Genomic DNA, 23,638 nt, shown 5'->3' on the forward strand with positions numbered 1-23,638 from the left:
GTCCGGTCGTATCCACAGCGGTGTCAATTCTTTACAGAGTACTCCCTAGAGGCAGTCAATTGACTCAATTTGTAGTGCGCATGTTAGATAGAATAATTGAATCAAAATGGAGCAGATGACCAAAAGATACTAACAAGAATTGATCATCTATTCCTGCATGGATATCGCTAGCACTCAACGAGGGGCAGGCCCGGACTCAACTACTCCGAGTCGTGAACATGCCACTGTGTTGTTCTTGACCGCTGGTTGAAATCTCACGCTGGAACGGACTCTTATTGGTAAGCTGGCAACTAGTTCATTGCAACTTCGATAGACGAGAAATTAGCCAGCGACTTGCGGAGCAGCACGGGTGCGGATGCCAAATGATGGGGCTTCCCCGTGACTGCGGGCTAGCCGTATCCAGCACTTTAAATATCCCCCTCGCCTTCCCTCTTTTCCTCCCTCCTTCTTTCCTTCCACCATCAATTGACTCATCTCCATCGCTCGTCTACGCTTTCAATTTTGCTTAATCTGTTCAGATCACTTCTCCCCGAGGTGTGATCACTAGAAACCGGCAAAATTTTCGGCACACAGCTTAACTCGTGCGTTATCCCCGCATTCTACCTACCATATTCCCCGTATTGCTCGTGCCTTTGCTAACTTCATTCTCAGGCGTCACCACCCGTTCAACGGCCGGCGCTCATCTTCCCGTGGGGGAGCACCGGATAATTGTCTCTACATACAGTAAAATATTTACTGTTCACAAGCATCCTCTTTCCGTCATCGACAAGTACATTTTCTTTTTCACGCCCGATCAAACCTCAATAAAAACCTACATAACTCGTGAAATTTGAAAATGGCCCCCCACGCAAGCTCGGATGTTGCTGCCAATGGCACCGTGAACGGGTCGGCTCGTACGCAGGCCGCTCCCCTTTTTACCGTCAACTCTCCCAACGTCGTCTACACCGACTCCGAAATCAAGAGCAAGTATGCCTACCATACCACTGACATCACCCGCACCGCCGACAACAAGTTGGTTGCTACCCCCAAGGCCACCAACTACGACTTCAAGGTCGACCGCAAGGTGGGCAAGGTCGGTGTGATGATGGTCGGATGGGGTGGAAACAACGGTTCCACCGTCACCGCAGGTCTACTTGGCAACCGCCGCAACCTCGTTTGGGAAACTCGCGAGGGCCAGCGTGCGTCCAACTACTACGGATCGGTGGTTATGGGTTCGACCATCAAGCTGGGAACCGATGCCAAGACCGGCGAAGAGATCAACATTCCCTTCCATGACATGCTGCCGATGGTCCATCCCAACGACCTCGCCATTGGTGGCTGGGACATCAGCAGCATGAACCTCGCCGATGCCATGGATCGGGCTCAGGTCCTCGAGCCTACCCTCAAGCAGCTCGTTCGCAAGGAGATGGCTGAGATGAAGCCCTTGCCCAGTATCTACTACCCCGACTTTATCGCTGCCAACCAGGAGGATCGTGCCGACAACGTCCTCGAGGGTTCCAAGGCAAGCTGGGCTCACGTTGAGAAGATTCAGCAGGATATTCGGTATGTTGTCTTAACCGATGATTGTCCATCAGATCTAATCTTTATTTAGCGACTTCAAGGCGAACAACGGCTTGGACAAGGTCATTGTCATGTGGACTGCCAACACCGAGCGTTACGCGGACATCCTGCCCGGTGTCAACGACACGGCCGACAACCTCCTCAACTCGATCAAGACCGGACACGAGGAAGTTGCCCCGTCCACCGTCTTTGCCGTGGCCTCCATCCTGGAGAACACCCCGTTCATCAACGGATCGCCCCAGAACACTTTCGTTCCCGGAGCGCTCCAGCTGGCTGAGCAGCGCAACGCGTTCATCGGTGGCGACGACTTCAAGTCCGGCCAGACCAAGATGAAGTCGGCCCTGGTGGACTTCCTGATCAACGCGGGTATCAAGCTCACCTCCATTGCGAGCTACAACCACCTGGGTAACAACGACGGCAAGAACCTGAGCTCGCAGAAGCAGTTCCGCTCAAAGGAGATCTCCAAGTCCAACGTGGTCGACGACATGGTGGCGGCCAACCAGATCCTCTACGAGAAAGACGAGCACCCCGACCACACGGTGGTGATCAAGTACATGCCGGCGGTGGGCGACAACAAGCGGGCCCTGGACGAGTACTACGCCGAGATCTTCATGGGCGGACACCAGACTATCAGCTTGTTCAACATCTGCGAGGACTCGCTGCTGGCGTCGCCCCTGATCATCGATCTGGTGCTGATCGCTGAGATGATGACCCGCATCAGCTGGAAGGCGGACGGCGCCGAGGAGTACAAGGGCTTCCACAGCGTGCTCAGCGTGCTGAGCTACATGCTCAAGGCGCCTCTGACGCCCCCTGGCACGCCTGTTGTCAACTCTCTGAACAAGCAGCGTAGCGCCTTGACCAACATCTTCCGTGCCTGTGTCGGGTTGCAGCCCGAATCGGAGATGACTCTGGAGCACAAGCTGTTCTAGACTGGCCGTCTTATTTGACCGGTCTCCTTGAACGGTCTGCCTTACCTATTCAGAATCAAGCCAACTATAGCCACTCTTTAATCTATTGTTACCTTCGCCGTGAGGCATGAGGTATCCTGAATGACTCAATTCGACTCTCCTCTATGTAGAATAATACGTAGATGTAAACTCTTACTTAGTCTTGCCCAAGTCCGAGTACGCGTTCAAGGCCAACTGCCCTCCAAGATGCGCGTACAGCACATTCCCTTTGATCTCCCCCTTCTTGATCAAATCCACCATCCCCGCAAAGCTTTTGCCCTCGTACACCGGATCCGTGATGAACGCCTCCATGCGCGCCGCATACTCAATCGCCTCCCAGGTCTGCTTATCCGGGATCCCATACGTCCCGGCATGATAATCCTCATTCAAGATGATATCCTCCTCCGTGATATCGTTCTCGGACAGTCCAATCTGCCCCGCCGTGTTCCTCGCAATGCGCAACACCTGCGCCTTCGTCTCCTTCGGTTTCGCCGACGCATCAATCCCAATCACCTTCTTCTTCGCCTCCCCTGGATACAACTTCTCAATCAACTTAAACCCCGCCACCATCCCCGCCATCGTCGACCCCGTCACCGCACACACAATCACCGTCCCAAACTCCACCCCCATCTCGCGCTCCTGCTCCCGCACCTCAAACGCCCACCGCGCGAACCCCATTCCGCCCAGCGGATGATCCGACGCCCCAGCAGGGATGTAGTACGTCTTCTCCCCGCGCTCTTCACACTCGCGCTGCACCCTCGCTAGGGACTCTTTATGTCCGATCCCAAACCCCTCCGTGTTCAGATTCACATCTGCCCCCATCACCCGGGAGAGCTGGATATTGCCCACGTCGCTATATCCTTTATCCTCCCAGTCCACCCATTTCTCCTGCACCAGCCGCGCCTTGAGACCTAGGTGTGCGGCTACCGCGGCGACCTGCCGCGTGTGGTTGCTTTGCACGCCGCCAATCGAGATCAGGGTCGAGGTGTGCTGGGCGAGGGCGTCGGCGACCAGGTATTCGAGTTTGCGGGTTTTGTTGCCCCCGAAGGCGAGGGTTGAGGTTAGGTCTTCCCGTTTGGCGTAGATGGTTGTGGTGCCGGAGGGGGATAGGTCGGTGGAGATTCGGGGGAGGGGGTGGATTGGGGAGGGGTAGAGGGTTAAGGGATGGCGGGGGATTGAGGAGAAGGGAGGTGGGAGGGGGATGGTTGATGGCATTTTGATTCTGGTGTTATAGTTGCTTCAAGTTCAGAGTAGATGGAAAGAGGAAGGAAGTAGAACGAAGTGGATGTCTAAGTGAGGGGGTGTATAGAAGAGGGGTCGGGCGTGTTTATATACTCCTCCCACCTTCCCACAACTCGGCACTACTTACTCTGTCCGTCAGACGCAGTAAAGCAGCAGATACATCAGATGAGGAGACCATGGACCAGAAGAGAAGGGACTTCCCCGCCGGAGAAAGACCCCCTCTCCGAAACACGACGCTTGATCTCGGCATTCAAAGGATTTGATCGTCCGATGGCGTGAACCGGATCTTGTCCGGAGATTTTTCCTTGGCGGGGATGATGATAAGAGGGGTATTTTGTTAGAATTTAAGGTAGGGCTAGATTGTGTTACGTATTGATTGATTCTTCTTCTGATTTTCTTTGTTGATATGTGTTGAGATTTGTTTTATCTGTAGGTGGAGTTGATTGAAGAGAAGAGATACTGATAGTGGGTGATACTCTCGGGATTACTTTTGGGTCCGAAGTTGGGGTAACACAGATAGATTAGATAGCGCTTATCTCATGTCCCTTTAGGGCACCATAGTTCTTTATGGGGTAGAACAGCTCCCATTAACTTATTCGTCTTGACTACCACCTTAATATGTCTTGGTTGATTGCCTTTTTGCATCAGACTCCAACTGCCCGTTCTATCTCTTGGAACAGATACTAGTTTCCACATTGCCAAATTGAATAGGGCCTCAGTGGGATCAGCATCTGCTGTCTCCCTTTTGCGCGAGGCAGAGCCCTTCTTCCTCTTGGGTTTAGAGACCGGAGGCATCATCTATCACGTTATGAGGCAATCTCCGAGAACAGCATCAAATGCGCAGTAAATATGACCGCCTGCAATTCCAGTAACTATGGTCCACTTCTATCCTCCGCTTGAATATCGAACAGCATGTACAACGACGAGCGGACTTCACAGTAAAAGATGTCAGGAGACGGTTCGGTTCTGCAGCACAGTGTAATAATCCCAAGCTCAGCCTCCCGGGGGTGGTACAAAGATCCTGAGGGATCCTTTTTCGTGTCGCCTCGGGTGTGCTTAAGGTGGAGGAAGTGCGAAACCCCCGTAATGGTCCAGGTCGTGTTCCCAAGTCGGACCACGAGGGGGTTGGACTGGTTGATTTCGGCCATTTTAGGGGGGCTTGTCATGGAATGACTTAACCTTGTCCTCGTAGTAGGCCACTGAGGTTGGCTGGTAGATGATCGTGTGGGACTGGAATGGGATCTCAAGGAGCGTCAGCGTGTATATCTTGTTGTACAGAGGCTCTAAGGCCGAGATACCCCACGCTGTCTTTCCCTTAGTAGTAAATTCATGAGCCCACCATACGCCTGCAGCGTGATGGTTAGCACATCCGGGTGAGCCAGTACATGAGTCACTAGTTCATTGCTTAGGTACGCGTAATTTGATGGTAATTTATAACATGCTTGTAGGGCGCGCTGCCATCGCACGGCCATTGTAATTATCAGAAGGATAATCATTGCCTCCGACGTCTTCGGCTATCTGTCCCTTTCTTAATTGCACATTTCTTCCAGGTAAGATATTAAAGGATAGCATACTCTCAGAGGACGCGTTGCAAAATTCCTGTCGGGAGTTTATGATCACAAATTGCTTTGGCCTTGTTGTGGGGATATATCACCTTCATACTCGGTTTATCTCCACATATCCTGCATGGATCACGCTCCAGCTTAATGAAACAGTCAAATATCTGTGAGGGTCCGGTACAAAAGCTATCGTCCTTTTTATTTGGCATTGTGTCTGCGTCGACCAGATCTCTTTGTAAGCTTCAGGCGACAGATTTTGTCGCTATCGGATAGAAGGGCCTTGATAGATGTTGAATATTGCGCTCAGCAATTTTTCTCGGGCTTCAAATGCGCACAGTCTGCGACGTTTTTCCGAGTCCTATGACGGTTTATACGGAAGTCATGTCTTCTCAATATGACCACGTCCCTCCCCCTTTCTTCCAAAAGGCGTTTCACGTCATCTAAAAGGCCCGAAACGATTCAAGAAGGGAGTCATGACGGACAGGTGCTGGCTCTCACAAAGCCACAGGAGCAGGCTATTGAACATATTTGTGTGTTATTGGTTTGTACATCGGCCGAATCGAAGATAACGTTACCGAGCGGTTTTGTGAGAGTATTCCTTAGAACGCGAGACTTGTTCTTTCACGCCTTGGGCATTGTGTCGCCAAATTGTGCCATTAGTATGAGATGAGGATCATTGACGTCTACGAGCTGACGCTTTATTTTTGGAGCCTTTGAAATCGTGTGCAGTTAGCCCCTTGTGAGAAACACAGACGATACTAAATATACATGCTGTTCCAATTCTCGGCCGTGCAGGGTTTTGTATCGATGCATTTATGTTGGCAACGACCAACGCCACCGGCTACGGTGGGCGCAGAACTCTTTCATGATCGTGTTTCCACGCCATTACATCGACCGCTGAAGGCGCGTCACAAGTTGGTACCATGTCTACATGTGTCGTAGGCGTCCGGTTTATTTGTCAAGCCATAAGTCGTTCCCAATTGTCTTCCACACGAATCGTAGAATCCTTGGAGGGCCACAATTCCCTTTTCTGTTTCGCCGGAGCCGAGATCGGTTTCATATAGGAATCTCCATCCACTGTTTTTGCGGAACGTCCTCGGCTCCTAGGGGTTCATCAGGGGTGGCCCAGACGTTGAAGCTTTGCTCTTCATGGCCTATTATGCTGCATGCTGCCTCGAGTGCACGACCTTTTCCTGGGCTCTGATCTTCAACGCCTCATCCACAGAGTCCACAGGTGGTGTGCGTCCACCAGTAAGCAAGTCTGATATCTGGTCTAGCAGTAGCTTCAGGCAGATTGGTCACTTTCGCGTAGCGTCTTCCAACACTTCTGACGTACCCCTTGAGTTTCGGCGAGAAGGCCCGAGGGAATGCGAGGTCGGTCGAATGTTCAGTAAGCTGCATATCCTCTTCTTGCACGTGCTGATTGTAAAAACGCTGGTACCTCCTCTGATGTTGTCCCTGTCGGTTGCACCGTCGCGGTTGTTCAAAATTGAGCTTTGATGCTTACCCCTGGATAACGTGGTCCTGGAAGATCCCATTCTGCAAGCGGCGAACTGTGTAATCGAACACCCATTAGTAGTACTTGGCCCGCACATGGCTGCGCGTTGTAAAATCATCCGGGCATCGCCTGGCACGTTCCGTAGCCCACTAAAACTGCAGAGGTTGGTTTTCAAGACGGGCTTCAGTATGTTCCGCAGCCCGGGGCTGATAACCTTTTCTGCAAGTGTCCCTCGTAACTTTTCAAGTGAGCCATGTTGGATATTGTTCAACGGGTTTAAACTCAGCACGAGCTAGGCAGTGGACGGACCGCTACCCTCAACGATCGCTCTGCTCTTGTGTGGGTCATGATTTCTCTCGGTTCGTTGTCCGTATTCATTGGCTTCCAGTAGAGGACCTCCGAGATCTTTGAGATCCCATCCTTGGAGCAAACGGTTCAAGTTCCGTTTGACTTGTACTCCTCATTACAGAACCTTCATGTCAATAGAAATGGCGTGGGATTGTTTGCAAGTAAAGCTCTCCTCGCGCAAGAAACAATGCCATCTGCGGACATTGAAACTACCTGATCTCTGTGGATCTCCTCGAGGCTTTTGCATAGCTGATCCTGTGCCCGATCTCCTTTACTTGATCGGCTGTTCCTGCCCCGATGGTTTGGCTGGGCTGGGCTGGGTTGTAATTTCTGAAACATCCTATTTCGTTTGGTTTCCAATGTCCTTCGTTAGCTTCTTCGTTGGCTTGACGATTACCGTTCAGCGAGACTAGGGGGGGCCTAACTCCCTGACTTCCGTAGTAGCTCGGGGGATTTGGGCTGTGCGGGTCGGCGCTCCGTTCGCAAGGATCGCTGTATAGTATTTGTATCTATCAATTAGCATAGAGATGTTCGAAAAGGAGGTACACTCTGATATATTCGACACGCGCAGTGTGTTGTTGAGCGTAGGGATAGTGACTTCGATGACTATCTTCCGATCTGACACAGGCACTTTATTGCCCGTCATGGAGGGTTGGGATCACCCATGTGGTGGAAACAACAAGAATATCAATATACGCTTTCATTTATGGTGAAAAGGAAGTGATAGAAGGTGCTGTATGGGCAGTGCACAGTTAATTGACTGTCGAACGATGGGTCCTTTTCTCTGCTTTCCTCTGTGCTTGGGGCAAACGAAGTTGAGCAGACCCTGCACAAATATCGCCAGATTGATCATGGAGTTTCAGTCTGATTCTAGGACATATTTTTCTTCCTCAGATTGTTTCATCAAACGATTCGCATGAGCATGCATTAGATGAGTTCTCAGTTGTGCCGAATGCCCTCGTAAAGCCCCCGGGCGTCTTTCTAGCATTCATGCCCACCTTCTAGAGGATTCAGCTATCCCCTGGCGTCACTGCCGTGTCCACGCTGTCTTGAGCGTCTGTGAAATCTGTAATCCCAGAACATAGAGGGGTCTGTTTCTTTCGCCCCCAAGACTACTTCTGCCAGACCTAATGTTGGTCAAGAAGAGCAATATAGACCTCGAACATTATATCCAACCCCTGAAGCATCGTTCTGCATGCCGATACGCGCGAAAGCTTCTGCTTCGGTTATCTAAGAAGCTGCATCTCCCATCTTCTTTTGTGGGCCGACAGGGGTTTCGCGTCTGTCCACAGAGGCAAGCCAAGGATGGGGGTAGGTTGCCGCAGAAAGATGAAATAGCCCAGAGCAAAGGGAGTCTCAACTTTGTTGTTTAGGGTTCCTCACTGAACTGGGTTTTGACGAACAGGATAGCGACCTCTTTCTTCTATACCAAGCGTTCATCAAGTCCGACCGGACCTGACTTACCGTAGTGGCTGCAAGTGCCCGGTAGTTCCAGGTCTGTTCGTTAGTTACCCCGGACCAGCGAAGAGTCAGGGATATCTGCTGACACTTTTCCGGTGCTTTCGACAGTTTCGGTGTGATGTCCTTGAATTTTTGGATTGCTGTCATTTTCCTGTCTCTTCCTTCGCTCAGAGTATCTGCTCCCTTAGGAGCCATTGATGCTGTTGTAAGGTATTTTTTTGACATCGGAATACTAAAGTCCTTTCAATAGAATCATCGCTCCGAGATTCTGAAACTCCCCAAAGTCAAAATCTCGTGTCGAACCTGAAAGGTGCTCTATTTCAAACATACATAAAGTGATATCCTTGCATTCAGAGGAGGCAGGCAGGTTGCGCCATTGTGTTGGCGCTGGGGGTTTGTTTAATTAATCCTGCTTGTTTAGGTTGCAATAGGCCTTCCTTTTGTAAAGACAGGTGGTGTTGCTTCGAAGCTTTTCAAATGTCCATGAACCGAACCATGCACCACCTGCGGTTGAAGTGATATGCCCTGCTTCTCTTCTGTGGCATATGACAAGCAAATTGAGGGTTACTTCTCTTCCGGAAAGGGCTTCTCAAACCCCTAATAAAGAGTCCGGAATTTCGTGTCGAGCATTTGGCGGGGCGAGAAATTCCTCCAGAACATTTTTCCATCTATCATGTGGTGCAAAGGTTTCTGTATTTTTGCCGTTTACGCCCTGATAGAGGTAGCATAACGAGCGTATGTTGAATGCCACGTAGGGCTCCCTTGCCCACTGTTTAGTGGCATCGATAAAGATGGAGCGGAACGCAGGACCATGATCGTATCTTGGTCGAATTAGTCGCAAACGTACCACCGGCCTGTCTCCATGTTCTGAATCAACACCATAGCTAATCAGCTCTATTGGGACTCAATCGATAGACAGGCAGTCAACAGAGAGCAGACAGTGTGGCAGGGGTCACCACAATGGGCAGGCAGTTCGCAGTCAACAGACCGTCTGTTCGTTCAAGCGGTTTTAGGGGTTTCGTTTAGCCAAGCAAAAATGGATATATGTGTGCGACTTCAAAAGGCTCTTTCAACTAGGGATTGCACCAGGACAGACTCTTCGTTGAGTTACTTGCACTGTCCTTTGGATACTTTCGCATTCGCTGGTAGGTTGTCCCATGGCTGCTGTATATGGAACCACCCCCTTGCCTTTCTCTTGTGGGTCATTGTTTGTTTGTCCTGCAGTTGAAAGGGACATGACAGCCCGACATCGAGGATTCCTGGTTATACCGACTTATGATAGATCCGTGGTGTTCACATCTTGCCTAAACCTGATCCCAGAGTCGCCAGAGTCGCCAAACGCATATGTATTAGAAGTTATAGGTGCGTGCAATCAAGCCAAAGACGCACATCTCTCGTCAACCTCGACTTGGAAAAATACCGAGACAACAGGAAAGCCAATAGACTGCTCAGACTGCGCAGGGTCGAGGTGTCCCTTGATGAACCAAACCGTCGCAGGCCTGGTTTGGGCACTTGGCTGGAGAACCAGCTATCGACCAATTCAAGTCCGGTAAGGGACTCCCAGACAATAGCAGCAGCATGGGCGACGGCAGTGGCGGCAGGGAGCTACCAATTAGTGGTTTGCGAACAGTTCTCCAGCATGCTGAAATCACGATCTTTTGTCTCTTGTGAGAGGTTTTCATGTATGGCAATTGGCTCATAGCCGGCACCTGACGTTTCGAGACCAATCTTGTCTGTTGCACTTCGTTTGACTTTTCTATAATCAGATTTCCATCACGTAGAAGCATGAAACACGTGTGCTTGTCTTTGCCACAGAACCTGCAATCAACATCGTTAGTCTCTCGTATCCTATCCTGAATTTGTACTTCGAGGTCGAATAACTTACAGTCAGCATTCGCTGATCTGAATCGATGTTTTATCACCGACCAGAGGCTGGTGCCCGACGCCTATGCCTCATCTTCCGGGCATGTTCTCTCCTCGATATTCTGATCAAGCAGATCGAACATTCTTGCGACAGAAGTCCCATCAGGCAGACACAGTAGACATTCGTGGTTCTGGCGTCCGCACCTGCAATCCACATCGTTAGTTCCTTATATCCTATCCTGAATTCGTACTTCGAGATCGAACGGCTAACTTACCAACGGCCAGCCACTGCGTTGGTCTGCGACTTTTGGTACCGTGCGCTCGATATGTCGATATATCTTGCCCATCGAATACCGCAGTCTATACAACCTAGACAGATTCAGAGCGGCATAGCCACCTTTGTGGCACGATATAGCGCCCATTCAAGGCTCGACGGTGTGACCGCATTTCCTTGATGCTTTTTCTCCCATTGTAATTGTAAAATTTGACTTTGGTTCCAATCGCAATCGCCCCGTAAAGTTCTACAGGTTAAATCTGCACTGTGAACCGGGCCCCCGATGAGCCATCGTTGCGATGGTGTGGGCTCCTACACCACCAGGATATCTGGTATGTTCGGCTCGTTTGCCACGAAGTCAAAGCTTGTATATTTGTTTCGGCTTATATACCCGTCCAAAGTATGTGGTGCAGCCACCATGGGACCTGCTTTTGTTCGAGCGTTAGTATATCTGATCGAGTCTTGTGCTTGGGGACCGAACCTTGACAGTAGAGGGTATGCGAAAGATATATTCGTGGAAACCAGTTAGGTGGAACATATTCTTCCGAACAATTTCGGCTCCTCTTCCGTTGACATATAATGCAAGTGTCAGCGGTGAGACTGCAAAGAGTAGCCCAGTCGAAACACTGCAGAAGATTGATTTCCAGTCCGTTATGCCTTGATATGATGTAGATAGAGTGTTTATCTGCAACCATATAATTTCACCATTTCCATTGCCGTATACATACAGAGTATTACGAGTTAGATTCGCATTCTGTAATGTATATAGCTAGACGCCCACATCAAGAACCTGGCTCTATGCAAAGAGGAGTTGAGTTGTAAGAAGAAAAACCGGAGGAAGGAATCGAGAGGGCGAGATGATCTACTAGATGAATCTCGTCTCACGTGCTTCATTCCCTCTACGAATCACTTACTTACATTAACTTGTTTTATCTTGGCAAAGGTGAATGGATGTCCCTGTCTTCACCTCTTGACTTGACTTGGTCTTGTAGAAGGGGGTGAATGGGATTTTGGTGATTAGAATTGGTGACTACCTACCTGTGTACTGATTTCTCTTTTCCCCCGAGATGGTTAGATATGTGGAGAGGTGGATGGTTGAGGAGAAGCGATAGGTTTCTAAGTAACTGGATCAATGAGAATCTTGTACATCTATCTAGATTTCATTCCAATTACTACTCCGTACGCCCTCCAAATTCCCACAGCGGAGAGGTAGAAGTAGCTAAGAGATGTCATATAAAACAGATAGTATGCGCCATGAATCAATTGCATGAAACGGACAGGCGGTTAGATATAAATTCCCCGAGCCCAGATATGCTTTCTTTTTATGATGTCTACCTAATTTTTTAGCTGACTATTAGGGCTTATTTTCCCTTGAAACAACTATATTCCTTTATGTACTCGCGAACCGAAATCTTAGTTAACATATTTTTATTTCCCCAGGTATATCTATACACATTACCTACCAACCCAAATCCATACGTAGATACATACATGCAATAAACAATCCTATACTAATACTAATACCGTGATAGAAAGAAAAAGAACAGAACAATCCAGCCAAGATGGAGATCCATCAAGCTACCCACCTCCGGAAGTCCAGCCAGGGTACGGAGTCTGGAATAGATAGTTAGACCCCTAACTCACCCACCCCATACCAATTGAACCAAACAACCAACCACCACGGCGATAAATCAATCGACCTTCTTCGCATCCCCCTCCTCTTCGAAATCAATTCTCTTCCCGAACAGCACCGTCCGTCCGAGTCCCACGCCAAGAGCATACCCGATATACGCACCCACCAGGATCGTAATCGGATATGCCTGCCACGGGCGGTCCCTATAACCACAGATAGATCACGTTAGCCAATCAATCACTTATACTCATACACCGTGTCCAAGGTATATAACATAGAACAGCACCACTAAAAAAGACCGGGGATAGAGAAGGGAGACAAACCAATCCAACGGAATCGGCACAGCACCCAACCAAGCTCCCAGGCCCGTTCCCAAAGCACCACCCCACACAGCATCCAGGGGTCTCGCGGCGCCCCAGACCTCCTTCCACACGGCGCCGTCGACGCCATGGACGTAGATCAGGCCGGTGGAGGTCAAAAGGGCCATGTGCGCGGCGCAGAGCAGGGTCTGCCAATGGTGGGTTGTGATCGGAGCGCCGAAGAGGACGAGCAGGGCGGCGAAGACGGGCGTTGCGAGTAGGAAGGTGAGGGTGAGGGAGAGGAGGGCAGGCTGTTCAATTTTCACACTAATATTAGCGATTGGGTACTGGATTTCATGGTTCCGTGCAGGATGTTCCCGGAGAAGTATGATAAAAGGAGGGGCATACAATCAACTTCGCAACAAAGCTCCCAGACGAAGAATCATTCTTCGGGCCTCGTCTCCGATATCCCACCTTCCCCGGCTTCAAGACCACGCTACCAGCAGCTCCCCCGGACGGAGAAGCCGGGACTTTATCCTTCTTGTCGTCTTCCGCGCTCTCCGACTTATACGACAGAACGGACCCCGCGGGAGGGAGACAGACCATGACGAAGATCACCTGTAGCAGGGCCAGCAGCGGGAGGTCATTCAGCAGCTCGGCGACCGGGTCCGTCGTCAAGGACTGGAACCGCAGCGCCAGGATGCCGAGGAGAAGACATGGATGGATGAAGACGTAAGATTGGGCCAGAGGGGTTGGCAGGACGGGGATGGCGGGCGAGGCGGGAGGGACATAGGTGGATGGCGACGTTGGGCTTGAAGTCATTGTGTATGGGTTGGGCCTTGCGCCCGGTTCAGGATGCACTTGTTGGTTGGATGTGAGGAGGAGAAATCGATTAGGATAATTCGTTCGGGGATGGAGGCGTCGGAGATTCGGAGAATGTTTGACGGGTTTGACAGGTTGGTGCCTGACTGCCTAGATTTGAAGGTGTCTACTCCGTACTCCACGAACTCCGTCCGTATCCGTCGGGATCGCTACAAGTCATAAGGGATTCGTCTGCATCACAATCAAATCTATTGATACACGAACATTATAAATCAATATAGCATCCACTCCATTCGACTGACCGTTCAGCCATCAGAGCCAATCTTCCATGATTCGTAACCCATAAAGCATCAGCAAGTGACAACGGGGTAGACAGGAAGCTAGCAACGAACACCCTCGAGTCATAAATCAGAATCGCTAGGACCATCCTAGCCAGCAGCGTACAAAATAGAATCAAAGGAAAATCTTCACGGCTACCCGCTATACGAAAAAGAACCAACTCTTCAAACCATACCATACCAACCCTGCAATATACTCTATCCGCCAATATCCAAGAAGATGATACCTACAAAGACAAAGGGAAAAAAACAAAGAAAAAACTCAAATATCGCTCAGTATCGCTCAACCAAACGTGCTAGTTTCACTAGGCAAAATGCCTAGACTAATTTCCCAGAAAATGGGACGTCTCGCTGTCATCGCCCTTGTGAGACTCAAAGGTTGGCAGAGTGTCCGGCCCCGCAGTCTGCGTTTTCTCGGTCGTCCCATTCTCTTGTTTGGGCTCCGGGGATGCCAAGGTCGCCACGGGGCTTTCAGGGGTGCGGGGCTCCTCAGGAATCGCCGGGGGAAGTCCTGGAGGCATCGGTGAAGTGGGAGTACTGGTGTAGGGTTGCGGGATGGGTTCTTTCACAACCTCGATCGGAGCGGGGCGGTTGGGTAGACTGTCTTTGCCAGCGGGCGACAGCGTCTGACTAGATGCAGACTTTTCAGGGTCGGACTGAACCGGGGGACTTCGTGTGCGTTCACGCTCCGAGGAGTGCTTTACTTCATCCCGGACCTGTGCGACCTTGGCTTTAAACTTGCCAAAGAGACTGCGCCTCTCTGGCTCCGAATTCCCTGAATCCTTGCCACTGTTGCTGACTTCGGCGTCCAAACTCAAGGGTTGGTAAGAGGGGTCGTTGGCGAAGTGCTGGAGATCCGACGGAGAACTGCGGCTGGAATGGTGCCAGCTCCCGATCGAGCTGGTACTGCGATCCGCCCCGGGAGTTGAGGCCATCAGGGGCGGCGAGCCAAGACCCAGTCCCATCTGCTCGTTGCTACGCTTGGACGAGCGGGGGAATCGCCAGCTCCGACGATGCTCTTTCCGCTCCGCCTTGGACGCCTCGTCGATTTGATCGATATCGGACACGTCCGTGAATGACGAGCGCGAGTTCATCGACGGGGTCCGCGACCCGTACGGTCGCAGCGTCGTATCGCCACTACTGGCGGCTGGGACCTGTTGTTGTCCGTTCTCATGCTGCACAGCCGTTTTCTCCTGCCTCAAGGCCAGGTCGTCAAAGCTCGCGGCGTTGGGAGGTCTTGGCGTGGCACCCCCGGCGTCGGGGCTGGCATCTACCGGCCGACCGGCTTGAGGGGGAGAATTGACGGTCGTCGGGTCCGAGGTGGCTGCCTGTAGAGATTGAGACGAGCTTTGGGCGCTTTCGCTGGCACTTCCGGGAATTCGCTTCTTCTTTAGGCGGTTGGGCTGCCGCGGTGGCTCCTTCAAATCACTACTCGAAGGCGGCGATTTGGAGAAGATGTTAGATATTTTGCGTTCTCGGGTGGGCGTGACAGCGGTCTGGGGAGGGGAAGACGGGGGAGATAAGGACTCGTGCAGAGCAGAAGTGACTGGTGCAGGTGCTGGAGCTGGAGCCGGAGCCGGAGCAGCTGCGACAGGGGGGGCGGGGCCAGCAATCAAAGAAGCGGGGAGGGGAGCGCGAGCGCGAGCGGGAGAGGGAGCGGGAGGAGCAGCAACAGGAGCAGGAGGAGCAGCAGGTCCAACCAGCCTCTCCGTCTGAGCAACAGGTTGGGCTGGTTGTTCAGTCTGAACCGCGGACGCTTCTGGCACAGACGGTTGCACGGGAATCACCTTGGGAATTGGACCGTGGGTGGACGTATGGACATAAACGAGCCCGGTCGGCGACCCAACCCCTGGCGTAGGCGTGGTTGTGACGGGGGGTTGCTGCGGTGGTGTAGGCTGCGGTGGCACAGACGCTTGCGGATGGTCCTCCCGTGCGGACGGTGTGACGCTCGAGGACCGCGAGTGTTGTGCAGATGTACGCTCCGACGAATTCAGTCCGGTCGCTTCCGTCACCCGGCCATACCTCATAGCCGGCGACATTTTAGACGGTAGCGTGTTACTGCGGTGGACCCCGACGGCGCCCAAAGAAGTTGGGGTTGTAGGACCCTGTGCGTGATTAGATTGTCGGGAATTTTTCGACGACACCGACACGTTGCGACGAAGACTGCCGTATTTGCGGAAGCTTTCACCCCCGCCACTTGCGCTGGAGACCGAACGGCGGATGTTGGAAGTGGTAGTCGCCGTGCGATGCGCCATTCCGCCCTCTACTTCCTTCACCGTCTGCTCATCCGCGGCGGTGCCGTTCATGCCGAACAGGAAGTGATCTTGGTTTTCGATCAGAAAGATTAATACATCCTGGCTCAGCTTGTATTCGTCGGGCGCCATGTCGTGTTGGGGGTGAGACAATAGGCCCGGTTGGAAAATGGCGGAAAGGTTGGCCGACGTCATCCGGTTCTGGTCCGACTTGGATGCGAAGACTGCCAGGAGGTCGAGGATATACAAAAGCAGCTGCTTGTTCAGCGGCGGTAGCTCTCGGATCAGCTGCTGGTAGGAAGTGACGGCTTTCGCGTGGTCAAAGGGATCTGACTCCGTCGTAGCGCCGTTGCTATTCTGAACATGGTTCTGGTAAACTCGCAAGGGTTCGCGAAAGCGCTCGTAGAAGTCTAGCGGGACGATCGGCTCGGGGAGTTGATTCAGGTAGCGACGAAGGACGTTGGCAGCATCGTGAACCGTATACCCGGTCCAGTCCAGGCCCTTCCCGTATCGCTCGGGGGAGTCGAATATTTCCTGCAAATCCTTGATGCGCTTGGCCGATCCGCTGAGGCGAAAGATCCCTTCCACATCCGTAGCTTTGAGGCGTTAGCACACCTTGGGAAAACGCCTCCTCGCGACCAGCTGATTATGCGTACCTTTTTCCTTCAAGAAAACCCCACATTTCGCCACCACGATGGGAACATATCCGTAGATGAAACTCTCGCCGTTATCGTTGGTAAGGGAGATGGCGACGTTTGCGTACTTGATGCTGACGTTGAGAGGGATCCCGAAGATACCTTGAGGTTCTGCCTTGGGTGTCAGTATGCATAGACAAGGGTTCCGAGCGAAAGGAACGGAGTAAGGGTTGATGCAAGTCGCGGATGACAGTGGCTAGACGATCTCGGTGTATTCCGCATAAAGCGACGACCTAGATCGAAAACCCCGAATCCGCTACACACCAAAAGAGGTCACTGCGCATACGTACCCTTCGGTTCCTCCTTGCGAGTGTTTCTCTTGAACTGCCTCCACCAGGATGCCAGGTCACGCTTGGAAGGCGGGGAGGTTGCGGCGAACCCGTGCTGCGAGGTTGTCGGAGGTAGGTGATGGAACGGCTCCGCGCCCTTGCCGGTGACCATGATGGAGAATCGCGCAAAACGGACGTCAACGGTATAGAAAGCGTAAGTGCAGCTGTAGAATGATGAAACGCAGGCGAACCGAGTCCTCCGTCACCGCCCTCGTGTTCGCGAGAAATTCCGGGGCTGGGGGAACCGACGAAATCCCAAAATAGCACGAGGGACTAGTAGTCAGCCTGGCAGCGGATGACAACGCCGCGCCGTCCGTTAAGTGGTCAAGGCAGGAAACCCCGTGGCCGAACAATGACGGAGGGTGTTAGACGAGAAACTATCGCGACAGGGAGCGAGGAACGGGGAACGCGGGGAGGCGAGAAATAGATACGGGGGAGGAGCGAAAGAATTAGGGGTCCACGTAAGAGTCAGATGCGGAGGAAGCGAAGGGAAGGAATGGAATAGAAATAAAAAAGGGAAAAATAGAGTAAAATTAAAGGGACAAGGCGAGACAGGGATAAAGGGTAGACGAGAACGAGAGCAGCCAAAAGGGAGGGGGGGGAAAGGAGACGAGAAAGAGGGGAGAATGAGAAGGATGAAAGAAAGGGAAAGGAATGGGAAAGGAATGGGAAAGGGAAAGGGAAAAAAAGAAAAGATGAAGGTGGATGGGATGGGATGGACGGAGGGGAGGGGGGTCAGGGAACGAAAGGGAGCGAAGCGATAGATTATGATTGAAATGATTGATGGATGGGGTTGATTGACGATGATCGGAGGGAGGCACACGAGTGGGCGGAGGGCTGACAGGATGGAGAGCGACTGGGCTGGACTGGGTCGCCTTGAGGGACTAACGAAGGGGGGGCGCTCAGTTCGGTCACTGCAGATCGTTGGCCCAAAATTCAGGTGGTGGGATTGTCGGTGATTTTTTCATTCTCTTTGAATATTCAACCGAAGGGGAGAAAGAGAGAAAAGACAGACGGAAAAGAAAGAAGAGAGAAGAAAGACGTCGCTCGTGCCGTCCTGGGACGGGGGGGCTAATAATAGGCTCTTTAGCAAGACTTAATATGAAATTAATATTAATGAACGCAGTCCCAAGGATACTCTTTTCCGTAGGTACTAGGTACGCTGTCCGGAGTACGTTGGACACACACAATCTGGTACCTGGTACCGCCGCCGAACCGTAACGTTGGTATGGCCCGGTTGCTTGCGGTCGAGCCCGGAAATTCCGCCGTGTCGGGCTTAGTCTTGCGCTCTTCTGCTTCGACCGGCATTCTAGAACTCGCTGTCCCTGGAGGTGAGAACGGTAAGAGTCAACACTCCTGTACGCCATGTAGGACAGATCTTTATTATTGTTACTATGAACTATATGTTAGACCCTACTGTCTACCGTCCTCGCAAGACATTCCCCCTTTGCCCTCAAATCCTTCAATCCGTATCATCTCCACTCTCCGTTAGCACAATGCAACCTCAAATGTAAAAATAAATAGAAATCAAATTAAAATCAATCCAACCGCCATGACCGAGCGTTCCTCCCTCGGTCCGCTTCACCCCAACGCTAACCAAATAGTCTTTCGTGTCATCCAGTCCATCTGAAACAAACACCCCCTCCTCTCAAGTCTTGACTCTTGACCCCCGACACCACGTTCTTTCGCGTTTGAGAGTCCTTCACGGAGTGGTCCAGCCCCGTGGATCGGGGATCGCAGGACAAAAGCAAAAAGTCTAGAACCGGGAACCTAGAACTTCACTAAGTTCTTAGCACCCGCACTAAACCGAGTTTTCCTGGTGTATGACGCTGACGCCCTGCTTGCCTGAAGATATACGGAGTCAATCCTCGAGCTTTAAACTTTGCGCAATTCACGGGGCCGTATCCACTTCGTTCAGGTACCCCACGCTGGGAGGCCAGATATCCTTCCGTTGTTGGTTCTCACGGCTTTGGTGCCGGAATTTCTGTTGCAGCTAGCAATGGCCAACAGGCCAATGATGGAGCTTAGTGCCTGTTAGTATTGTTTATAACGTCGGTGTAGGTCATCATAGTGGAAGCGTCGTCGGGTACCTTACGGGATAGGACGTAGGGCATGGCGAATCCGGTCTGTAACGCTCTGGAACTTGGACACTATGGGTCAAACAGCCTTTAGGGCTTGGGCATAGTCGTTACACCGTATATCGAATGTTGAGTCCTTGGGAGCACGGCGAGAGTACTCGGTATATATTTCAAACCCAGGCATTTGTGGCTACTACGCAGCACGGTCAGATTGTTGCTGCCCCGAACGAATAAAAGAGTCAATTCTCAAAATCTGACTACACATCCCCTCAAGGTTGATTTAAGGTTCTTTCAATGCACAGGTCTCTACATCCGACCGGCCATCCAACCTGGCGTCCGGATACAAGCCACCTGCCGATTTTCAAGGCAATTGCGGAGTCCTCGCATACAGAAAATCAGGTGGAACTGAAGACCAACCTATATGTGCAGATCACTACACCGTAAGCATAGACAATCCGTGCCACTGCCCATTCCCATAGGTCATCATCTGTTGATTTGCAATGCAAGTAATCCAGCATCCTGCGGACTGAACAATTGACAAAGGTCTTGTTGGTCGACCGCCACCCAGTCATGCGCCTCAATCAGGGAATATGTCCAGCTTGAGGCGATGGATCTCGGTCATCCGCGATGCCAACAGGCAACACCCCAAATCAAGGCTCGTATATATGGAACCTTTTTGACCTCGCAATTCGTACGCTCGCCAAATCAGCACCGGGACGTGGAGATTGGCTGGTGCGCAGATCCCTCGGCTCGTATGCAATTTGCCAAATTATCACACACCACAACCACGGTTGGTTCTCGCCACAGGGTCCGGGGCCACCTGCGGTCCCGTGGCCAGCGTCATAGCACGGTGGGCGATTGACCGTGTCATTGCCTGATCGGGACGGCGTACGTTGTCCTTTTCTCCATCGTTCTTCGCCGCCCGGATGGCATGAGTCAGCCTGCCTAAAGGCACGTGACACGCACGTGATTAAATCAGGTGTGCTCACCTGACCTCATGTGACCCGGAAAGAGCCTGCGGCCCGTCGAGAGCTCCGGAGCTGTCCCGGACAACCTCAGGACTCTTGTCAATTATACCCTCAACCAGCGACCCTCTCCCTCCTCAATACTCCTCTACAATCACAATGGAAGGGTGAGTACTCCTGATTATCTTGACTCCCGTTGCACACCCACTTCGGGGACAATCTAGAATGAGCTAACTCCCTTTAGACTCTCTGCCTCGGAACAGCGCGAGTTCGCTTCTCGCATGGAGAGAAAGCAGATGAAGGAGTTTATGACCGTACGTTTCTCTTTGATGCCATCCGTCCTTCACAAATGCAGATCCTCTTCGGCCCTCCGACGACAGATACCTCAGCCTCACCCCTGTCTTCAACTTTCCACACCCCAATACCCATAATCTAAATTCAAGTCCAAAATCCAATCCAAAACCGGAACCTCACTCACACACTCCTCTCCAGATGTACTCCAAGCTCGTCCAGCGCTGCTTCGACGACTGCGTCAACGACTTCACCACCAAGTCCCTGGTCAACCGCGAGGAGGGCTGCGTGATGCGCTGCGTTGACAAGTACCTCAAGTCGTCGGCCCGATTGAACGAGCGTTTCCAGGAGCAGAACGCGGCGATGATGCAGAGCGGCCAGATGCCGGGGCAGTAAATCAGCGATGAGACGTGACCAAATCTTTCCTTTCTAATCTTGTAATTTGACTCGATGGGTTTCGGCGGTTCGTGTATAAAACATTGAAATTTTGCGAATGATGACAACTCCACTTTATATACTCCTTTTGGTTTATTGCTATGGTGTGGGTGTGAACTTTGATGGAGTGACGATTTGCGGGTAGTCAATTGATGGTTGTAGGCTTGTCTCTGTCGCTGGACTGTATGTTCCTGAAATTGAGGTAGGGAGGATTGTTGACATCCTGACAGGACAGGTGTGCACTCCATTTGGAGTCGGGCTTTCGGTTATGCGTCTTTCCCCAACAGACCTGACATTCGAGTCGAAATCATCCGTAATCACGTCCATACACGGGGATTGTATCTCGGAAAGGGCAAAACCTCCTGGCTGGTGGTCGACAGCCTGAGGCATCCAACAGAGCAAACTGCGTCATCGAGCACGGACCAACCCGGAAAACGTTGCCTTTTCGGGTCGCCGCGGCAGTTTCCTTTTCCTGCCATTTTGCTGAGCAGCAGAAATTAGTATGTAGACTACTAGCAGTACTGTCGTAGTTTCTGGACTGCTCTACTCTTTCCCGTAGCTGCTCCGTACGATCGCTCCGCATGCTTGTTTATCTACCATGCAGCCCATCGGCTAGTTCATGACTCACTTCCTCCATCCTTCCCGACTGTCGGGAGACTCTCCGACCTTTGAAACATCCACATCCTGCGCCATGCGGAGAGATGAGGGGACCCGTACAGGAAATTGGAGATAATTCTGCCTCCCAAGAGGTGATATCTTGGCCGGACCGTGTTGACCGGACCGTGAGGATGGCATCTGGCATCGGCCCCTCACCCATCGGCCATAACCTTCACAGCGTTTACCCCCCACTCCCCTCCCCCTCACCTGCAAACCCCCACCAGCCGGTCGAGCCCGCTTTAAGCAATTTATTCCCTGCGCGTTCCTCGCGATTTCTTCATCTTCTTTCCTCTCTTTCCCTCCTCTTCCATTCTTCTTTGTTTTTGTCTTCCCATCGCTGCTGTCGGAAGCTTCTTTCTGTGATTCTTCATCATGGCCAGCACTGTCGGACAGGTAAGAGCTCCATTGTTTCTAATTTTTCCTTCTTTTTCTGTCTCTCTTCTCGCCGTATTGCGACTAACATTGACTTTTCTAGACCATCACTTGCAAGGTAAGGAGCTCCTCGGATTGTCAGAGAAAGCTATTCGAGCTTTCCTCTCCACTTCAGAATTTATAACTGAGTTTTCTTGTCAAGGCCGCCGTTGCCTGGGCCGCCGGAGAGCCCCTCTCCATTGAGGATATCGAGGTTGCGCCTCCCAAGGCCAACGAGGTCCGTATCCAGGTCCACCACACCGGTGTTTGTCACACAGGTCGGTTTTTCCCTCTCCGGCTTGTCTTCCGACGTCAAGTTGACCTCGACAGATGCCTACACGCTCTCCGGAAAGGATCCCGAGGGTGCTTTCCCCATCGTCCTGGGTCACGAGGGTGCCGGTATCGTCGAGTCGATCGGTGAGGGCGTTACCTCCGTGAAGCCCGGCGACTTTGTCATTGCTCTTTAGTATGTCTCCTTGATCACCATATTCCCCGCCCTCCTACTGACCGACACAAGCACCCCCGAGTGCCGCGAGTGCAAGTTCTGCAAGTCCGGCAAGACCAACCTCTGCGGTAAGATCCGTGCCACCCAGGGTAAGGGTGTCATGCCCGACGGCACCTCCCGCTTCAAGGCCCGCGGCAAGGACCTGCTCCACTTCATGGGTACCTCGACCTTCTCCCAGTACACCGTCGTGGCCGACATCTCGGTTGTGGCTGTGACGCCCAAGATCCCCACCGACCGATCCTGCCTGCTGGGCTGCGGTATCACCACCGGATACGGCGCCGCCGTCGTCACCGCTGGCGTCGAGGAGGGCTCCAACATCGCGGTCTTCGGAGCCGGCTGTGTCGGTCTGTCCGTCATCCAGGGTGCCGTCAAGAACAAGGCCGGCAAGATCATCGTGGTCGACGTCAACGACGGCAAGGAGGCCTGGGGCCGCAAGTTCGGTGCCACCCACTTCGTCAACCCCACCAAGCTCCAGGGCAAGACGATCCAGGAGGAACTGATCGAGATGACCGACGGCGGCTGCGACTACACCTTCGACTGCACGGGTAACGTTGGCGTTATGCGTGCTGCTTTGGAGGCTTGCCACAAGGGTTGGGGTGAGAGTATCATCATCGGTGTTGCTGCTGCTGGACAGGAGATTTCGACCCGACGTGAGTTCATTCCTGTCATATCCAATCCAAACCAGACCACTAATATGATGAAATAGCATTCCAACTTGTCACCGGCCGTGTATGGAAGGGTTGCGCCTTCGGTGGTATCAAGGGTCGCACTCAGCTCCCCGGCCTGGTCGACGACTACCTCAACGGCCAGCTGAAGGTGGACGAGTTCATCACGCACCGCGAGCCTCTGGCCCAGATCAACACTGCCTTTGAGCAGATGAAGCAGGGCGACTGCGTCCGCTGCGTTGTTGATATGTCGTAAGGTGACAGTTCAATGATCTTATCGAGATTGACCTGTAGAAGGAAAGGGAAAAAGGAAAAAAAGTGTTTAATAACCAATCCACCATACCTTATCTAGCTAGCTAGTAGCTAGTTTACTTTGACGTGAATGACGTGAATGAAAGTGTACATGTTCAGAATGTCTTCCAGAAGAGAAACCTAGATTAGATGGAATGGAAGATTAGACCGGTATATATACCCTGTCCCAGGACAGAACAGGCGTCTTCAAGGTCCTCTC

General features: G+C 52.0%; 7 protein-coding genes across 7 annotated transcripts; 4 read left to right on the forward strand and 3 right to left on the reverse strand.

Moving 5' to 3' along the window:
- Positions 1-835: 835 nt before the first annotated feature.
- Positions 836-2,489, forward strand: INO1 (inositol-3-phosphate synthase INO1; the record flags this gene model as incomplete). Its single annotated transcript, XM_046089982.1, has 2 exons — positions 836-1,542; positions 1,592-2,489. The coding sequence occupies 2 exons, from the start codon at positions 836-838 to the stop codon at positions 2,487-2,489; spliced, it is 1,605 nt and encodes a 534-aa protein (XP_045945954.1).
- A 113-nt stretch (positions 2,490-2,602) lies between these two features.
- On the reverse strand, positions 2,603-3,722 carry LDX57_008260 (putative 1-aminocyclopropane-1-carboxylate deaminase; the record flags this gene model as incomplete). Its single annotated transcript, XM_046089983.1, has 1 exon — positions 2,603-3,722. One exon carries the CDS (start codon positions 3,720-3,722, stop codon positions 2,661-2,663), a length of 1,062 nt encoding a protein of 353 aa, XP_045945955.1. The 3' UTR covers positions 2,603-2,660.
- An 8,721-nt stretch (positions 3,723-12,443) lies between these two features.
- On the reverse strand, positions 12,444-13,506 carry GPI11 (PIG-F family protein; the record flags this gene model as incomplete). The annotated part of the gene is made up of 3 exons (XM_046089984.1): positions 12,444-12,588; positions 12,709-12,995; positions 13,093-13,506. The coding sequence occupies 3 exons, from the start codon at positions 13,504-13,506 to the stop codon at positions 12,444-12,446; spliced, it is 846 nt and encodes a 281-aa protein (XP_045945956.1).
- A 661-nt stretch (positions 13,507-14,167) lies between these two features.
- SAC7 (putative Rho GTPase activator (Sac7)) lies at positions 14,168-17,232 on the reverse strand (the record flags this gene model as incomplete). Its single annotated transcript, XM_046089985.1, has 3 exons — positions 14,168-16,692; positions 16,753-16,902; positions 17,082-17,232. The coding sequence occupies 3 exons, from the start codon at positions 17,230-17,232 to the stop codon at positions 14,168-14,170; spliced, it is 2,826 nt and encodes a 941-aa protein (XP_045945957.1).
- A 3,090-nt stretch (positions 17,233-20,322) lies between these two features.
- tim9 (protein transporter TIM9) lies at positions 20,323-20,850 on the forward strand (the record flags this gene model as incomplete). Its single annotated transcript, XM_046089986.1, has 3 exons — positions 20,323-20,330; positions 20,408-20,477; positions 20,656-20,850. The coding sequence occupies 3 exons, from the start codon at positions 20,323-20,325 to the stop codon at positions 20,848-20,850; spliced, it is 273 nt and encodes a 90-aa protein (XP_045945958.1).
- A 1,068-nt stretch (positions 20,851-21,918) lies between these two features.
- On the forward strand, positions 21,919-22,424 carry FDH1_3 (formate dehydrogenase (NAD+); the record flags this gene model as incomplete). Its single annotated transcript, XM_046089987.1, has 3 exons — positions 21,919-21,939; positions 22,121-22,235; positions 22,288-22,424. The coding sequence occupies 3 exons, from the start codon at positions 21,919-21,921 to the stop codon at positions 22,422-22,424; spliced, it is 273 nt and encodes a 90-aa protein (XP_045945959.1).
- Positions 22,425-22,562: 138 nt separating this feature from the next.
- On the forward strand, positions 22,563-23,383 carry FDH1_4 (formate dehydrogenase (NAD+); the record flags this gene model as incomplete). The annotated part of the gene is made up of 2 exons (XM_046089988.1): positions 22,563-23,112; positions 23,169-23,383. 2 exons carry the CDS (start codon positions 22,563-22,565, stop codon positions 23,381-23,383), a joined length of 765 nt encoding a protein of 254 aa, XP_045945960.1.
- Positions 23,384-23,638: the final 255 nt, after the last annotated feature.

Source organism: Aspergillus melleus (assembly GCF_016097325.1).
Source record: "Aspergillus melleus strain CBS 546.65 chromosome Unknown contig4, whole genome shotgun sequence".
Classification (NCBI taxonomy): domain Eukaryota; kingdom Fungi; phylum Ascomycota; class Eurotiomycetes; order Eurotiales; family Aspergillaceae; genus Aspergillus; species Aspergillus melleus.